Consider the following 20,000-nt stretch of genomic DNA (forward strand, 5'->3'; position numbering starts at 1 on the left):
CACAATATTTACTTGGTTCTGTTAATATTGAGCACATGTTGTCCTAAATTAGAAATTCAAAAACATTTCATGGTTTTCACAGTTATAATGGTGTATATGATGAATTATCTATCAGACATAATCCTGAAATATCAAAGAGATCAAATGATGTAAATGTAAATGCAAACAGAAAATGGATAATATTTGAGACCTGAGACACAGTGGGCATTCAGAGAGATTCATATGCTGAGAAACCATTTTAGGAACCCAGGAACTTTAGATGAGCTTCTAAAAGGAGGATCCCAGGCCAATTTTAATTTCTGAATTGTAGTTTTAGGAGCCTTTTTAGTTCCTGCTCCAGAATAGGTACGCCAAAGTGTTCTCCAAGAGACCTTGGCTTCATAAAGGGGTTCCACTTGGAGCACTCTCTGAAACAGTGAAACCGTCTAGACTCTAGACACGTTTTGTTCTTTTCTGAGGTCCGAGGATATATCGGTCCGGATCAACAGCAAGCTTCACAGAAAGACTCACTGTCTTTCCCAGAACCTCTGAAATCACACTGCTGATAAACTCCCAGACTCTCTGACTTCGGAATGCTCTTGAATGGCCAGAATATCTAACGTCACAATGTCACTCTTACTTCAATAGCAGTCTGTACATTAAAACAGGTTCTCACACACCCACTTAACCAGCCAAGGTGACGGGGACAAAGACAGCTGTGTGACAGATAAAGTGTGTTTTTTTGCTTCTGACCTGTCTTTTCCTCCATATTCAGTTGAATCTTTATCCATAGTTATTACAGAATGTGTCTGAGCTTGTGAAAGAGTATGTGCACACAGTTTAGCCTCTGTCCATCCAAGTAATCATCTGTCAGCTCTTATAGGTGTGTGTGTCAGTGTGTGTGTGTACCTGTTCCTGTAGCTCCTCCTCAGTGGGCTCCTTAACCTCAGGTGTGCTGGTGTGTGTGGGACTGTGACTACGGACGTCATTCTGTAGACCATAAACTGACTAAACACCATGAAACACAAGTAAGCAATAAGTTCACCAACAGCACAAAATAAAACATCAACTAAAACTTTCAATCTACTTAAAACACCAACTAAACCTTCTAAAGATTTGAATAAATCTCTGTAATAATAATCCGTAGGTTTTTTTTTGTTTTTTTTTTAAACGCAGACGACGGATCCTCAGGTTTACCTTCCGTGTTTTGTGAGGCTGTTTCATCCTGGAGGATTTCTTGATGTCGGCTTCTGTCGTATTCACACAGCCGGGCTGTGATCATTCACAGAGAAAACACAATGAATCATTAGTCTGAGTCACATTCTCATTACTAAGCAAACAAACAGAACACTTGCACTTCTCCAGATTCAGGTTCGCAGACAAAAACAGTTCAGTTCCTCTGATTTGTGCTTAGATTTGTGAGTGAGATTAATCGATTCAATTTGATCTGTATAGCGCTTGTCTCAAAGCAGCTTTACAGAAATTTATAAACACAGGATAGGGATTTTAAGTGTGTGAATTTATCCCTATTGAGCGAGCCGGTGACGGTGGTGACGAGGAAAAACTCCCTAAGATGATATGAGGAAGAAACGTTGAGAGGAACCAGACTCAGAAGGGAACCCGTCCTCATCTGGGTCACAACGGATAGTGTGAACGTAAAAGAAAGTTCATTATGGTTTTTACATGAAGTCTGTTTCTTGAACTAGTCCACTGTTCACTAAAGGAGACTTGAGTGCAAAACTGCATGTGGTAATTGCAGTCCCAAGGCCATCACTCATATTTCATTCAGAAGCAGGGTTGAGATGTGTTACCAGTCTGATAGACAAAAATAGTGTGCTTTAATGATACAGTGATAAATGACTACAGCTGCAATCTAATTTACATGTCATACTTTAATGACACTAAAGGTCATAATCATATCACACTGCTTCCATCAACCGGAAATTGTCGTAGTATAAACAAGATGCCTTTGTCATTTTTCACTACCGTTTAGATTTCAATTTTCATTTCCCAAGGTTTTTCTGATTTCTCTTTTACAGCTCATTTACAACCTCTCACTATGAGGCCTGATTTCTACTGATCTCTCACTAGTGTGGCACAGATTAGTGTCAGATAGACATAGCAATAATGATAATAAATTAACAAGGTGGGTATGAAATAAGCCCCGCCCCTAGGATGAACCAACATCACAGTTTTGTAAAATATGCTAGTAACGGGGGGGTTAGTGGTTAGCACGTTTGCCTCACACCTCTGGAGTCGGGGGTTTGATTCCCACCTCTGCCCCATTGCACGGAGTTTGCATGTTCTCGCCATGCTTCAGGGGTTTCCTCTGTGTACCCTGGTTTCCTCCTCCAGTTGAAAGACATGTTTAAGCTGATTGGCATCTCTAAATTGTCCATAGTGTGTGAGCGTGTGTGTAATTGTGCCCTGTGATGGGTTGGCACCCCATCCAGGGTGTCCCCCGCCTTGTCCCCTGGGATAGGCTCCAGGCTCCATGTGACCCTGTGTAGGATAAGTGGTACACAAAATGGAGGGATGGATGCAACAGAATAATACTATTGTCAGAAATCATGTCACGTTTTTGTTGTATTTCATGAAGCTCTTGTTTAAGGGAATGACCAAATCAATGGGGGATTCTGTGACTGCCACAACACACACACACACACACACACACACACACACACACACACACACACGCTTCTTTCTCTCATGTTATCTCTTATTACATCACTCCCTCCATTTCATGCCCACACACCTACACAAACTCAGTGTGAGGTTGAGAGTCAGTCTGTTCCCCAAGACACACACAGACACATAATCCCGGTAACATGATCACAGTCACATGACCATATTCCCCAGGCAGCTTTCTGAAGCAGAGTGCTCAACCACAAACATTAGCGATCACCAGATCCCAATCGAAAATCAGTGTTCTCGCTCTACCGCTACATGAAGTGTGACAGGAAATGGTAGCAATTTACTTAAACCCTGTTTCTAGACTCAAACCATGACAGTTTAATTCCAGTGGCACAACACTATCATGTTAGCATGACACCACGAGGTTCCTCACAGGTTCTTTCAATAGTTAAGGGTTCTTAAGTGTTCTAGTGTCTCTCATAGGGACCTTTACTGGTTCTTTTAGAGCAGTGGTGACCAACTCTGTTCCTGGAGATCTACCTTCCTGAAGACTTTATCTCCAGCCATAATCGTGCCCACCTGACCATCTGATCATCAATCTTACGACTTAACGCAAAAGGCGTGTTCGATTTCATGCGGCGCTGCGCAGACCGATCTGACTTGAAGCAGTGCATGCCAATTAGAATTTTTGTCCGACTTGAGACGCCACTGACGCCACGTCACTGTGACAGATGGCATCAAAGTATCGCTATAGCGATTCGAGAGCAGCCGGCTCCCTCAGCCAGCACAGCTTCTCCAGAGCGGCTGCACGAGCTCTGATAACGATACAGCTATCTCACGATTGGCCAGACTCACCCACGACAACGATGACGTGCTTTTCATGTTTTATTCTGACACCTTCAGTTCCGCAAAGGCTCACAAATCCGTATTATTCTAACGGTAAAAACCCTTTTGATGTGATCTTAATGTTATATTGTGTCAAAATAAAACTGATCAAAATATAGACCCCACTTTATTGGTTTTGAAATAATACCGGCGTATGTTGAACTTTCTCCTTGTACATACAGGCACTGTATTAACCTATTCAGTGAAAAGTGTTTCTGGTTGCTACACGTAAAATTCAGACGTCTGTTTATTTGAGAACTATTACATGTAATCCACTTCGTCTGCGATAAAGAAAGCAGACACAGTGCGAGCGTCACTATGGGAAGCAGAAAGTGTCCAACTTGACGGCTTCCTTCCCACGACTGCAAGCGGCGACTCTGTCCGATCGGTTACATCCGGCCGCAGCCCAAGTCGAACACGCCTGTAGATCAGATACTCAGGTGGGTATGATTATGGTTAGAGCTAAAGTCTTCATGAAGGTAGATCTCCAGGAACAGAGTTGGTGATCACTGTCTTAAAGGGACAATCCAAAGAACTCTTTTAAATATGCGTGTATGACACTCATACTAATCGATTACTAATAAGCATACATTTTATGACCCATTAAATGTGTCATAATTTCTCAAGACTGTCATAACAGCTGTAATAATTGATGACAATATTAGTCTGTGTGATATGGAAATATTTGCTAAAAGTGCGATGTAGGGTGTGTACTGATTTCCTGATGAATTCACATATATAATTTCTCATAAATGTAACAATTTGTGACATGCTCATAACATGTTGTTACCAAGTCCGTGACAGTATTATAAACAGCTTGTAATGAGTTTTAACATAATTACTGACTAGAACACCATTCATGATTGTTCCATGTGTAAAACATGACCAGACACGCTGTTATAGGAAAGCAATCCGTGACGAAACCAGCTTGAAGTGGATTCTTTACAATCCTATAACAGCACACCCTGAAGTGTTTTATATACTCTTGCACCACAGCAATTTACCAACAATTACAATTTGTTTTATCTGTAGTTACATTTTATGTTGCGGGATGTCCGTGAGAAAGTTGGTTCCTGTCATCGCTTACATTATAGCAGCTATAAAAAAGGGTCATTCCCCTCACCAACCTCGATCTTGAAGTTAATAGGACAAAAATAAATTAAAAAAAAAAAATCAATAAATATGCAGACTCCACTGACAAAATAATTACTGACACTTAAAAAGTGCCGACTTCCTCCGTAAATGTTCCCAAGCGACATCTTCATTTTTCTTTACGTAATAACATACAGTATTCTTCAACCTATTGATTATTAGGCTAATATTATGCACTGTAGAAAATCCACCGTACACGTCCCTGTGAGTGAGCTGTATTAAAATGAGTACATTCGTATAACCCTATCATCTGAATTACAGCCAGAACTACTGCTATTAATTCAACAGTGCTGTGGTATAAGTCGTGTTATCGAGTGTTATGACAGTACTCATGTAATAATATTATCAACTGCTGTCTAGAGCACACTTGACACAAGCTGTCATGGCAAGGAATATTATGACAGCGCTCATGACAGTTAGCGGTAATGGTAACACAGCACTCACATTACCGGACAGCTCATGACATCTGCCGTGACGTGATGATGATATTGTGTTAGTTAGTCTTGATGCAGAGTTTAAATAAAGTGTTACAGAGAGAAACATCAGTATAATTAAATTATAAATCACGGCATAACTTGGACACTACAAAGTGCTGGTGCAGAAGCTAAGTCTGCCATTTCCAATTATGTGGCCCATCAGATCAGGCAGACAGCTGTGTGTGTGTGTGTGTGTGTGTGTGTGTGTGTGTGTGTGTGTGTGTGGTCTGCTAAACTTGTAGCGTGCAAATGAGGAAATGAGTGAGGACCCAGAGCTAGACAAGGGCATTTGTTTGTGTGTACATGAATATGTGTATGTGGTGGTTGCGTCACTATATGGATCAATCAAGTTGCCACAGTCTTATTATATAAGTGCAGTAGATAGATAGATAGATAGATAGATAGATGGACTTTGTATATAACCACAATGACAGGCAGTAATGCATAAAAGTGCTTTACTTATTCGCACCCTTTATTAAAAATGAGCAAAAAAGAAAATATTCCAACATTTTATTGTTAGAAATATGTATGTGTCACATAAGTGACTAAAAACAATGGAATGTTCCTTGAGCTGATTTACCTAGTGGGTCAGTAGGAAGTACTGTGCTGTTATAGAAAAATCCACACTGAGCTGGTGTGATACTTGATGCGAAGCATATAAAGGGGCCTGGTTTATATTTGAAGGATGATGACGTGCACATGCAGAAGGAACGGCAGCGCGTTGTTCATACACTCGACACTGTAAAACGTTTCGTGATGTCACGAACAGCAATGTTTCAACGACGAGCTCTGCCACTCATTTAAAAAAAAAAAACAACAACTTTCTGCTGAAGGTGTGATTGGAAGGTGTGTAAAACACGCCCTGACCTTATGCTCAGAAGTATTGACTGATCTTGAAAAGCCAGAAGACTGGTACGCTGAACACCTCTTTCAGTAGGTTTGAGATTTTGAAAATACAAACACTAACCGTAATAGAAAAATCAGTTGGCATTAGTGCCGGTAATGATTAGTGTAAATACTCAATAATGGACGGAATAGTGCATAAGTATTGCAGAATTAATACACTAGTGCAGAAAGACTAAAGCAGTTTGTGTGAATGTGAGTTCCAGTGACATTTCAAAATATTAGCACACAAAATCCCTCTTTGATATGTCTAATAGTAATTTGTAAAATAAAAGAATGAATCAAAAGAGGAGATTGTGAGAAAATATTCCAAACTCTTAAAAGGTGCCAATAATTCTGGAGTTGACGGCATGCTTACCGTGATCCTAGCTGACCCCGCCTTTAACCAGCACCACTACACAATCTTTCTACTAATTATACATGAGTATCCACCTCCATTCTCTTTATTTTTATTTCCTCCGTATTGATATGGTGACCAACAGATATTGGCGTATTCGTACATCAACCCAATTTTCTCCCTTTGTAGTTTCTGTCAGTTTCCCTTCACTAGCTATCTCTCTCTTTTTGCACAACTATCCCCAATCTGAAAGGTAAAGTGCCTCCTCTGAGACCCATGAAGCCACCATATTATTTCAAACTGCTGTTTGCAGCTGAACAAACTTGGAGGAGAGCACTAACTGCGTTATTCCTCACACATGCTAACAAATGCTCTGCTAAGACCAATCTGATTGATGGTGAAGCTGTCGTTTGAGAGCAAGCTGGAAATCTAACCATCTAGGAAATCTGCCTGTGACATCAAAATGTATGTCTGCATCAGTGTTGAAGTAATGCAGTATGTGGATTAAAAAAAATCGAGGAAAAAATGAAATGGAAAAAAAAAAAAAAAAGAAAAATAGTGAAGCATAGCACGAGAAAAGCATATATCTGATTATATAAACCATAATGACTGACAGTGCTGTGAAAATCAATCGAAAATGGAATCTACAGTACATGTTTAATTAGATTAATTCATATTCATTATATTCCCTCTCTGAAAAGTCCCAGTCTAATTGGATCTCATTTACATAGGCCCTTCTATTCATTAAAAAAAGCGCGTCACTCTTAATTACACTAATTTGCATCGGTTCTTTCATTCATTAAAAAGAGACTCACATTAATGTGCTCTCATTTCCTGGTTCTTCAGAAGTCTCGCTTAGGCCTTAGTGCTATATTTTTATTATTATTATTCCAGTGCTGGACAGATTTTCTTCACTTCATTGTCAGTTATATATATTATATATATATATATATATATATATATATATATATATATATATATATATATATATATATATATATATATATATATACACACATTTATAAATTTACATTTTTAATTATGTATTAAATGCCGGGTTCTCGTATCGACTCATTAAAATCCTATTAAAATGAATTCCACTACTTTTCTGCAATATTAGTGTTTTAACATATCTGGTTATAAAATCAAATCAGAAAAAAACAATGCAAGTCATTAATACTGGATGGCAACAGAAAGCAAGTCTCCAGCTAATCTGGCTGAAACATATACAGTATATTGTTTAAAGTCAATGAAATGTACTTGGATTAAACTTATTTGCCATCATATCAAAGCCTGGTACATCTTCTTGCGGGTTTTCCCAGTAGATCAGATCCAAGCGCTATAGACAATAGGTATCTGGGGATGTATAGCATGACTATTAGTACTCTCTTCCTCTTAAACTTTCTCCATCCCCTGTTACTTAGAGGAACACCAGCCAATTCCAGGATTTCGTGGACTCAAATACTGTATACAGGATAAAGGGGTTAGTGCTCTCCTCCAAACATGTTCAGCTGAAGTTATATGAGCAGCAGTTGGAAAAGACGCAGTGTTTACCCTCACCCTTAGACACTGATAGCTTGAAGAAAAGCAAGTAAGTAAATAAAATAAATGACGATCCAAAAAATCTATTAAAACATGGAACGTGTGCTTAAAATGCCAAAATAATTAAGTGTGATTTGTTGGTTTTGCAGCCTGAGGATCAACACATTGAGCAAGAATTCCACTATGGACAATTTAAGAGCAAAAATAGAAATAAAATCAGTTCTGTCATTTTTTTGGTGATAAAATGGGTATTTGTATCTGTGGAGGCTGTTAATGACGTTAGTTACAACAGCATAATTAATCATCTATTGAATATTAGTATTTGTTTTGAGACCTTCCTGTCTCACATTGCTCAGGTACTACATACTCAATTACATAGTGTAGGCACAGCTGATGGCACACAGAATAAACACCTACCTACTGTACATGGGTAAACTCCCAGGCAGTGATGAGTAAAACAGAGTGGGATGAAGTTGTCGGTGAGTGTGACGGATATTAAAAAGGCTAATCAGATGAGTAACGCTACTTAGGGAAAATGATACAGCGCCTCACCACGGGTCTGTGCACATCCCAGAATGCCCGCTCCTGACTGTCCAGAATCTTCCGCTCGATTTTGTCCCGTTTCTTATCCACTCTGAAATAAAAGAGAGAAAGAAAAAATATAACAGCAGACCACAGACGACTAGAAGTGTCGACCGTCTGAGTTGGATGAAATGGATTTAACTCAGCAGGAGAAAAAGCACTTTATAAGGAGGATTTAGTCAATACTAGATGACATAACCGTAAAATAGCACCAATTATAAGTTTTGTCAAAACTTGCGATGCAACTTGTAGACATTTTTGTGGCTTTTTTTTTTTTTGGAAAACTACTTGAATTGGAGAAATCGCAATCGCACGAAATTGTTTTGCACGGTCTTTCACAGTGAGGTTTCTTGGTAAATGAGACCATTTATCTGTACTCATGTTCAATGCATACGAATCTGAGAGGGCTTCGGCTGAATGTGTGTTGTCATGACGTCATATGGTGCATCTCGGCCCAAATCTGCAGTGATAATATTGCGGCGTTTGATTGATTTTACGTTAATTCCTGCGATCGCAAAATCATGAACTCCTGGAGGAGCTGAACTGTACCAGGGTTCAGCTACACAATAAAGTTTCATCCATGTTTATAGATTCAAATAAATCACGCTGTGTCCTAAACCATATCAGCAAGTGACATCACTGAAGAACCGGATGCGGTTTGAAGCAGATATTTACAGAAAAGATATCTTCTGTTACTTGTTAGTGGCATTAGCCTCGTAGCTCATAGCAGTATAAAACTAAAGAAGGAAATGTTTATAAGGATTTATAAGCAGTTAACGTGGCACCATGTGGTTTAGAACATGGAGTGTTTCAGTTTCCTAATGCAGAGTGTATCTGGAGTTTGTCTTACATACTCATACTCACTTAGCTTGTGCTTCTGCTTGCATAAATATAAATTCCCATTTCCGTGCAAAGGCCCTCTGTAGCCGTGCTAAACTTTCCTGGAAACACACAAACAAGTACAGTTTTCATATGAGAAAAATAAATTTGAAGTATATTCACATTGATATTAAAATGGTTTTTTTTGTACACCTGGGTGATGAGGAACAGGAAATTGTTCAACCATGACCTCCTGTTTCACAGGGGGATAGATAAGAAACCATAGGCCAAATTCCCTTTGTCATTCATAACAATGGGTAAGACCAAGGAATACAGCTGTGATGTGTGGCAAAAGGTTGTTGAGCTTCACAAAATGGGGCGTGTCTATAAGAAAATCGCACAAGCATTGAAAATGCCCATTTCCACCATCAGGGCAATAATTAAGAAGTTCCAGTCAACTGGAAATGTTATGAATCAACCTGGAATTGGACGTGTGTCTGTATCGTCTCAACGCACTGTGAAGAGGATGGTTCGAGTGGCAAAAACATCTCCAAGGATCACAGCTGGAGAATTGCAGAATTTAGTTACGTCTTGGGGTCAGAAAGTCTCCAAAACTACAATCTGAAGTCACCTTCATCACCACAAGGTGTTTGGAAGGGTTTCAAGAAAAAAAGCCTCTACTCTCATCCAAAAACAAACTCGAGCGTCTTCAGTGTGCCAGACACTACTGGAACTTCAAATGGGATCGGGGTCTATGGTCAGATGAAACCAAAATAGAGCTTTTTGGCAATAAACACCAGAGGTGGTTTTGGTGCACACAGAGAGGTAGCCATATGGAAAAGTACCTCATGCCCACGGTTAAATATGGTGGTGGCTCTTTAATGTTTTGGGGCTGTTTTCCTGCTGAGGACCTGGACATTTTGTTAGGATACATGGCATCATGGACTCTATCAAATTTAAACAGATATTAAATGAAAACCTGACTGCCTCTGCCAGAAAGCTTAAAATAAGCCATGGTTGGATCTTCCAGCAGGACAGTGATCCAAAACATGCATCAAAATCAACACAAAAATGGTTTACTGACCACAAAATCAAGGTCCTGCCATGGCCATTCCAGTCCCCTGACTTTAACCCCATAGAAAACCTGTGAGGTGAACTGAAGAGGAGAGTCCACCAGCGTGGACCTCAAAATGTGAAGGATCTGGAGAGATTCTGTATGGAGGAACTGTCTCAGATCCCTTGTCATGTATTCTCCAACCACATCAGGCATTATAGGAGAAGGCTCAGAGCTGTTATCTTGGCAAAGGGAGGTAGCACAAAGCATCGACTAAAAGGGTGCCAATAATTATTGCGTACCTATATTTAACAAATATATATATGTTTTGGATAAACATGGATGTTTTGTTTGCAATTGTTTGCTATCCATGAGAGCAGAGTATTTTTGTGTTCTTAACAAAAGATCAAAAGTTTTCACAGCCTTCTTTGCTCATATTTACCAAGGGTGCCAATATTAATGGAGGGCACAGTATATTAAATTCTAAACCATGTGGATACAGAGAGAAGGCCCTGTCCCTCCACTGTGAGATGCATTTCTGTAGGTAAAATCATTCAGCTAAATGATTTGTTCAGATTCATTCATCACTTTGCACCAGTTTGCTCAAATTGGCAGCTTGATCATTCAGCTGTATAAAGGCAGACTCGATTTAGTATAAAATAGCTAATAATTGTTGCTTTTTTGTATTATTTTATAATGTATGCTGGAAATCTCCAGCTGATCGAATGAGCCTGATTCATTGAACTCACTGAGTTTACTGAGAATGACTGTCAATTATGACCGAAATGATTCAGGGACTCCCGGCTCAGCATGCATGAAATTGCAAATACGACTTCAACGATCGTTTTAAAAACAAACAGATACATATATAACATGGAAAAAGGCATGAACTAATCATTTTCTGATTCAAACACTGATCTTCTGAATGAGAGAGAAGTGAATCGGTTGTGATTCACTGACTCAAGTGTCTTGTATCTTGGTCAAACAAATCAGATCATCCTTTTGTACCAATGCAGCAGTATCTTTTACATCATGCAATCATACTGATTTATATTTTATCATCCAGGAATCCTTTCGACCAACAATCAACTGGACTATATGCATATAAAAATAATAATAATAATAATAAAAACGCCTGTATTGTTTTCACAAATTTCATCAGCAACCCCACCCCAAAAAACAACCCAAGTACATTTAAGACTTCAATTAAAAGGCACACCACAGCACATCTCTTTATCCTTTAACAAAAGAAGAAGTAGAAGCAGCTAAAAGAGAACTTTTAGGCTGGGAATTGAATGTCTGTGAGCTGAGGCTCACGAGTGCACAATAAAGTGCTGATGAGGAGGCGTGGAGGAGAAACGTGAGGGGAAAAAGGAGATGCTTACAGCTTCGTAGTCAGCAAGTTCCAGCCGGGCTTTATTCTGCATTGTCCGCTTACAGAGGTAAACAGCTGGAGAGAGAGAGAGAGAGAGAGAGAGAGAGAGAGAGAGAGTTTAAGCTTAATGAAAACTTTCTATTAATAATCTTGTATTTTCATTTAATTAATTAAATAGAAATTCAGTTGATAACCATAAATGAATTAATACAAGTTGAAGGACATTTGGGTGACACTGTGTATTTAATAGCAGCATGTCATAGAGCAACTGAGAGAGAGCGAGAGAGAGAGAGAGAGAGTGAAAGAGCGAGAGGGAGAGAGGGAGAGAGAGAGAGAGAGAGAGTGAAAGAGCGAGAGGGAGAGAGAGAGAGAGAGAGTGAAAGAGCGAGAGGGAGCAGAAAACCCATGTCCAATCGAGTAAATCTCACTCACATAGAAAAAAAATTCTGTTTTTATTAATTATTATTATTATTTTTTACCCCAGTGCTGTTGAATTGAATTTTCAAATATCATCGGTCATAGGGTGTTGATTAATCTTCCATAACAGCAGCTCTGACAGGTACAAGGCAATTCACATGGTTATATTAAAACACTTGTTCTAATGCAGTATGTTATCGTTTCTACGGCAACAACTCATTCACAGGGACTTGTACGGCAGACACATTGTAATTGTAACGACTAACTGATTTAAAAAGTAAAATGTACTCATTATTTGTTACAACACAAATAATAATTATTTTTATAGTGCCGTTTTCAGTGAGGAGATGTTTTTTTTTTTTCTTAACATTTATGGAAGGAGTCTCCAGTGCTTGATAATGGTGAGTACGAGAGAGAGAAAAAAGAGAGGCTGGTGAGGGAACGACTCTTTACAGCTGTTTGATGCTTTGCTTGCAAGTTATAACAAGAATTAAATTGTTTCATGGACCACAACATTAAAAGTGATGAAAAATGAAAAATGTTGGCATAAGAAGTATAAGAGAAATAAAACACTGTGCTTTAGCTAGTAACAGTAAGTCTGCTTCATCCCAAGCTGCATCACGACACTCGGCCATTGATTAATTTCCTAGAACTGCGTTTCGCTTTGTGTTTTATTCCTTACATAACAAAGGCTATTAAGCAATCAGGCTGTCAGAATGATTCAGCTGGTGAAGTAAAAGTTGTTTGATGAAGAGGAGCGTGAGGACAGGAACGAAGCTTGCTGGTGTTGTACAATATAGAATGAAGCAATTTATTCTTCACCAAAATAAGTGAAGGCTGACACTCCAGCATGTCACCGCACTCAAAACACAGATTTACGTAGCCTCCAGCTCAACGTTGAGCACCGACGGTGACTCACTGGCAGGCGTTTATTTTGTGAGTCATTTGTTGGTAAGCCATCATTAGTCATACAAGCCAGACCTCTAGCTTTCATGAGACATTCTGGTATCTTTCGTAACTAAACTTTATTTATTTTCACAGGGAGAGGCACATTGATTGACCCTGAAAACATCCAATGACAGACCTTTCAGCAACTATTTCAAACACTCTTTTATAACTTTTGAAGACAGGATGCTTCGAATGAAATCTTCCAATCCAGTGACTATATCATGCGCAGAAAAAGCTCATCGTGTCATTCGTTTAACCCATCACACACAAGGAGAGCCAATCAGATTGCGGCTTTTGACTCACCTTCTACTAATCTCCCATAGGGACATCATAAAGATGTACACTTCCCAAAAAAACCCCAAAAACCTTGTGGCTTTGTGTCAGTTGATAATCTCACCTGGATACTGTAGATTTGTAACTAATAGCGTAGCTGCTGCTGTAATCATAAAGCCTGTCCGGTGCTCATCCCAGGACTCTTATTCTCTTATAATCTGCAAACACAGTACTGTTTGTCTTTACAGTATAAAGGCGGAATGATTTATAATTGTAATATTGGATGGGCTCTCTTCTGAGTCCAGTTCCTCCTTCCTGAGGTTTCTTCATCAGGTCGTCTTAGGAAGCTTTTCCTTGTTGCTGTTGCCTCTGGCTTGGCCATTAGGGATCGAAATCTACACTGCAAAAATATGATATCTAAGCAAGTGAAAATGTCTTGAATATAGTCACATTTATCGAGTATTTCCTATTGCAGTATTACAACAAACCAAACATAGCATTACTAAAACCTAGTCCTAGACATTTTTTTTTTTTTTTTTTTTACTAATTTCAAGGTTGACATTCTATTGTTGTTCTATTGGCTGATAATTTAGCTAATTTTAAACACGCATTTCTAGAAAGCCACAAGAATCATCTGCCGATAGAATAAGGAACTAGAAATAGGTTTAATAATCTTATATTATGATTAATTGTAATCTTATAATAGGAAATACTAGATAAATCCAAATATATTCAAGATATTTTCACTGCAAATTCACTGAATTTCAAGAAAGTAAAAAAATAATAATAATAATAAAAAAAGCCTTGTTTCTGAGGAACGAGTCGTATTTTTTGTGTGAAAAGAAAAAGAATCTTCATGTCAAGCATGTTTTGCATTAGTAAAGTAATCTCATTTAAAGAAAATATATCTAACTTTGTCTTAATAAGATATTCCAGATAACACTGATTTAACCAGTGACAAGCTACAACAATGGTTTGCACAATATCCCATCAGAGGAACACAACTGTTGTTAGAATCTTGCTTGTTTCATAAACAACTCGCTGTAGTTAAAGTTCGTGGCCATGACCCAAGCGATCTGTGATTCAGAACTGGGTGTTGATATAATTAATAATTAAATCACTCCCCTGGGTGCGAAATGAGAAACACTGTGGAAATGGCGCTCAAGAAAACGGAAAACAGAAACAAGCAGCGCCACACGACCTTGAGGACATCGAATATTACCATCTGCCCTGAGTGTCCGTTTACAAGCATGCCAAAAAGACAAGTCACTCTCTGGGGCATTATACTTTAAAAACATAACGTCAGTGTCGCTAGGGACGTGAACGTGTGAGAAAAGGGTGGACACAGTTGAGGTGTCAATAATCGTTTTCATTATTTTAATACTAACGCCACTTGTACAAGTTCAATTTTTCAATGAAGCAGATATATGTCATGGTTTTGCTGAAATCCACACTGAACAACATTACCCATCCGCCCTGGCATGTCGCATGACCATGTCACATGTCACATGTCCCACTGATCACTCACACCTGTTCTGTGTTACCCCTAATAAGCAACCCTATAGAAGTTCTAGTTTTCAGCACCTAATTGTCAAGCTTTTGTTGTTGTCATGTTCGTGTGTAATCGTGTGTAATGGTGTGTAATGGTGTGTAATCGTGTGTCCTACAGCCGCTCTCACAGTCTGCATGTTTTTGCCTTGTGTCTATTGGTATGTTTGTGGTTTTAGCTTCCACGGTTTTGGTTGTTTATTTTGCACTTTATTCAGTAAAAATCTGCGCATGCATCCGTCGCCTTCTACGATCCACGTACAATTTATATTCAATAAAAATGCTCAAAATAACACTCCTTCTGGTGCCTTAATTTAAGACAAATTCACTTATTTTTATTATGTTGTTTGAAGAAATTGTATCTTATTGTATGCTTTTGTTTCCCCTTCCAATTATTAATCTTAGATTAATCGATAAATTCTTAGTCAGCTCAATCCAGAGAGCAAAATGCTCATTTTAAGTAAGTCTATCTTGAATATCTTGAGCTTTCATTGATTGCATTTTGTCATTTTTGTCTCGTTTTAAGATCCAATAACATTTTTAGTGACTAGGTATTTATGCTATTTTCAAGAATTCCTACCAAGTCAGTTTTGTTTACCCCAGTGGCAGATTTTTTTTTTTGCTTTAACTAGATTTACAGCATTTTTTTCCCCCCGCAGTGTTCACTTACTAAGATGTCAGTTTTTGCAGTGTACATCCTGATTTCTGTAAAGCTGTGTAGTGACAATGGCTGTTAAAATACAATACAAATGAAATGTCATTTAATTAAACTTAGGACGCTGAGACACAAGCGAAATCAAATAGGCGCATATGCAATGAGTAGCCCATGCTACATCTTGCATACACACACACACACACACACACATTTATTTTACTCTGAGACTTCAAGGTGTCGGACAAGGATTACACTTACAGACTACAAGGCATGTTTGTAGTGAATAAACATCACTGGAGAACAAAAGTACAAGAGCAGAGAACATTCAGTGTGTACTCCATGCTATAATCATATATAACAGTTATACTAAAGATGTTCCATTTCTTTTTTCTTTTTACCGTCTTTAACAACACAATCACTGCTGGAATTTCACAGCATTTAAGGGCTGATGAGGGGTTGTGGACTTGTGCTTGTAATAATTAGGGCACATTTATGAAGCCTTACGCACTACTTGCGTTGTTGGTATAAATTTAATTTTCCTTATATATTCAACAGCATTGTTGAATTCTCTATTCTGATTGGTCGGAAGGGGTCGATTATTTTTTTATTTTTTTATTTTTTTATTTTTTTTTTTTATAACAGCAGCTCGGACAGAAGTCCAGGCCTCAACGTTTATGTTCATTTGTTTGTTCTAATATGTGAGCATTTCTATAGTGACAGGAACTATACTAGAGTGTTCAGATTATCGAAAGGTATCAAGGCGTATGAAAGTAAAAGGACAGAGGACTTTACCCTTGTGGTTTCTTGCTAACAAACTGCTTTTTCTTGTCTTATTAACTTCAGGACGGAGCGAGTGAACGACCGGTTATAGTCAGAACAGGGACTAACTTCTTGCAAGGATGTTCCACAGCAGTAAAGGTAACAACAAATTAAAAAAAAAAAATATGACAATATCAATGAAATTTGCTAGTGTTGGAAATTTGCTGTGGTATAGGAGGAATAAAACGCTTCAGGACGTAGGGTTATAGGAAAACAATCAACTTTGGAGTGTTGTAACTCCGCGTTGTGATGGGCCGCATCACACCACCTGGTCATTGATTATTTCCTATAACCTATTATTTCTATGTCTTCATTTTGTCTGGAGGGTGTGCAAACTTTTGCACTGTACTACAGCAACGCAAATCAGCTCTCTGGTTTGCTGTGTGATGTTTCTAGTCCATGGGATAACTAGGATTACCTAATTGTTATGCGGAATTGTTTTCATTTGCAGCTATTCATGCACACTTAAAGCCAACAAACCTTGTTTCTTCTCATTTTAACGCAATTTCATGTTTCTATAATGATATCCATTCTGTCGTCTATAAATGATCAAATGAAAATGGGTTGCTTAAAATAAATAAATAAACAAACAAACAAACAAACAAATAAATAAATGCACTTAGACCTAAAATACAGTGCTGTTAAGTCAGAGTGACGTTTCCTCTCTTTTATATTGAATCAGAATACGTGTAATTTCAGCGCTGTGTGTGTGTGTGTGTGTGTGTGGTTCTCACCATAATCAGTGTTCTCCGGTTCCCAGCAGTTTGAAGGCCAAAAGTAGGGAGTCTGCACAACAAAAAAAAACAAGCCATACACATGAAATAATATTGTTGCATTTTTTTTTTTTTTTTTTTTTTTTAATATCCTGTGGTGGAATAAAATCATCACATTATTAAACAACCCTCTAATCTCAGCTGTAATATCTTAACAGGTCAGGTGTTGTGAAATTTCTGCTTGAAAAGACAAAACCTGATTATTATTGCAAGCCGTGTCCCTCACACACCGACACTGGTGTAAACACACAGCTGAGAACGAGACGAGGGTGCGACGTATCACGTTAAAGTGGAGTTACTTAAAGAAAAACACCCAGTGTTAACACCCAGAAGCGTGTGACGGAGGCAAGTGTCACTACACAGAGACCGCGGTGATGAATTCTGTCTGAAAATATTCCGCTGGAAATAGTCGCATATTTACATATTCATATATTCAGCATGGTGTGGGTGGTGAGGTGGTTTTTATAAGAGGAACGTTTCATATTACCATATTTATCATTTAAAAAAAGAAGCTCTAAAGTACATCCTATTAGCTCCTCTCCGTCATCACTGTAATATTTCAGGCTCAGGGGCATGATGGTAAAAATAAAATATTGCACCAACAAATAGTTACTGTAACATTAGTCACAGGGTTCATAAAGTGGCAGAAAAAATTTTAGTGACTTAAAAAAAATGAATAAAATCAACACGCTCTCAACAATTAATTCTGTCTAAAGGAAAACTTCATCGTTTTTCAACAGAATCTTTATCTATTGTATCTGTAGTGCATGTGTGAGTACCGTGGACAGAATTTTAGACGCTAGCGTGTAGATAAAAGCCTGTTTAATCCTGTTCAGATCACTCTTAATGAAGATTTTATTTTATTTTTTGTATTCTGCCAGAAAAAAAAAAAAAGTTTTTGTGAACAGATATTTTTTTATAGGATGTTTAAGAAATTCTTCAGTCAAAGTTGATTTTTTTTCCCCTAAATAAGACCTGTCATTCATCCTTTTGGACACTGGAATTTTTTTTTAGAGGAAAGAATTTGTATTTATGTGTTAGTGGTGTAATCGTGCGAGTCTGATGGCACACTGATGCCATAAAACCTTATCCAATATGACTTTATACTGTTTTGTTGTAGAGTTAGAAACACTGCAACAAAGTAAGAAGTAGAAATAACTTGAATACAGTCAAACTGATCGACTATTAACCATTATAAGATTACAGTAAACAAAATCTAAGATTATTAAACCTATTTCTAGCCGATATCAAACAATATGCACGTTATTTTGTAAATTTGAATGTATTTCTAGAAAGAAAAAAAAAAGCATTCACAGTGTGTGAAAGAACTTTGTGTGAATTTAAATCACACAATAGATATCGCTTTTAACCGCAGACATAGTCACACACAGATTTACAAAAAATCCCGATATAGATTTGTGTGTGTGTTTTTATTTTTTTTAAATAAAACAGTAAAGTAATATCATGTAAAAACATGACTCTGCAGAAATGGATTTTATAATATTAAGAACGCTGATTTCGGGATTTTAGGACCGCTTAAGTGTGTATAACAGAGGTATGATTAATAAGTGACCTGAACATTAGACAAACATGATACAAAAATACCTGGGATTTTCTATATTTAAACAAAAAACAAACAAAAAAATGTTTTTTTTTTTTTAAAAAAAAACCCTAATTAATTAATTTAATTTAATATTAACTGCTTTTTACCTGGAATCTATAAAATGTCCCGTCATCCTTCAAAGTGAGCACGTGGTCCGAGATGGGAAAGAAATAGCCATGTGCAGACATCAGAGTTCCCAGGTGAAGAGCCTCAACTGAAACACACACACACACTACATTTTACTGTGTGTGTGTGTGTGTGCGCGTGTGTGTGTGTGTGTGTGTGTGTGTGTGTGTGTGTATATATATATATATATATATATATATATATATATATATATATATATATATATATATATATATATATATATATATATATATATGTGTGTGTGGTGTATATATGTATATATACATATATACACCACGCACACATTGATGTAAATGCTGTACTAAGCGGCATATTTACACATATGTTTACACGCCATATTTACGCACATTTACACACAAATCGTAGAAACAATATACACAGCCATTCCCTATAACTAAAGAATAAAAGCATATTTTGAACTTCTATTTTAAAAGGGACACAGAAAAATCATATCACTGCTGACTTTTATCCAAAATCGAACCGCAGTCAGCAGTAACTGTAATACGAGCTTGAGGTGTCTACAGGCAGTATGTATATGAAGCGGTTCTGCACTGGAAGAGTGCGCTGGACCATTTAGAGATTAAAAACAATCAATAAAACCTTATACTGAATCCTAAAAGGAACTGGAAGCAAATGCAGCGAAGGTAAAATCGGGGTAATATGATCCTTCGTTTTTGCACCGGAAAGCAGCCAGATGAAATAAAAGGCATGAACAACTTTTCGAAGGTCATGTGAGGAAAGAAACTGATTTGCTCTTCAAATTTTAGCTCATGATCATAAAGTTTTTGTTTGTTTGTTTGTTTGTGTATGACAAAAATAGACATAATAGAGAAGGTACATTGATATAATATTCAACACAAGTCAGAATTTCTCACAAAACACACAGCGATGACGTTTGACAGTGCTGTCCCTGTTCGGGAAATTGCTGTGAAAGTTCTCATTCTCATCGTAACCAGGGAAACTGGCTGCTCATGGCACATGCCATATCACACCTCTCACCCTGAGACAGCACTATAAACAAACAAAACACACAGCACTCGTCTTCCCTGTGAGCAACTCGAGCATCTCCTGCAGCTCCT

General features: G+C 37.8%; 1 protein-coding gene across 1 annotated transcript in view; it reads right to left on the reverse strand.

Moving 5' to 3' along the window:
- rgs7b (regulator of G protein signaling 7b) overlaps positions 1-20,000 on the reverse strand; it is a 110,921-nt gene that overhangs the window by 11,963 nt on the left and 78,958 nt on the right. The window contains exons 4-10 of the mRNA XM_053639365.1: positions 18,882-18,988; positions 17,133-17,184; positions 11,749-11,813; positions 9,355-9,431; positions 8,461-8,542; positions 1,177-1,251; positions 889-987 (exon numbers count right to left, since the gene is read on the reverse strand). Of these exons, the coding sequence (XP_053495340.1) occupies positions 889-987; positions 1,177-1,251; positions 8,461-8,542; positions 9,355-9,431; positions 11,749-11,813; positions 17,133-17,184; positions 18,882-18,988 (557 nt within the window). The remainder of the gene's footprint in view (positions 1-888; positions 988-1,176; positions 1,252-8,460; positions 8,543-9,354; positions 9,432-11,748; positions 11,814-17,132; positions 17,185-18,881; positions 18,989-20,000) is intronic.

Source organism: Ictalurus furcatus, chromosome 13 (assembly GCF_023375685.1).
Source record: "Ictalurus furcatus strain D&B chromosome 13, Billie_1.0, whole genome shotgun sequence".
Taxonomy (NCBI): domain Eukaryota; kingdom Metazoa; phylum Chordata; class Actinopteri; order Siluriformes; family Ictaluridae; genus Ictalurus; species Ictalurus furcatus.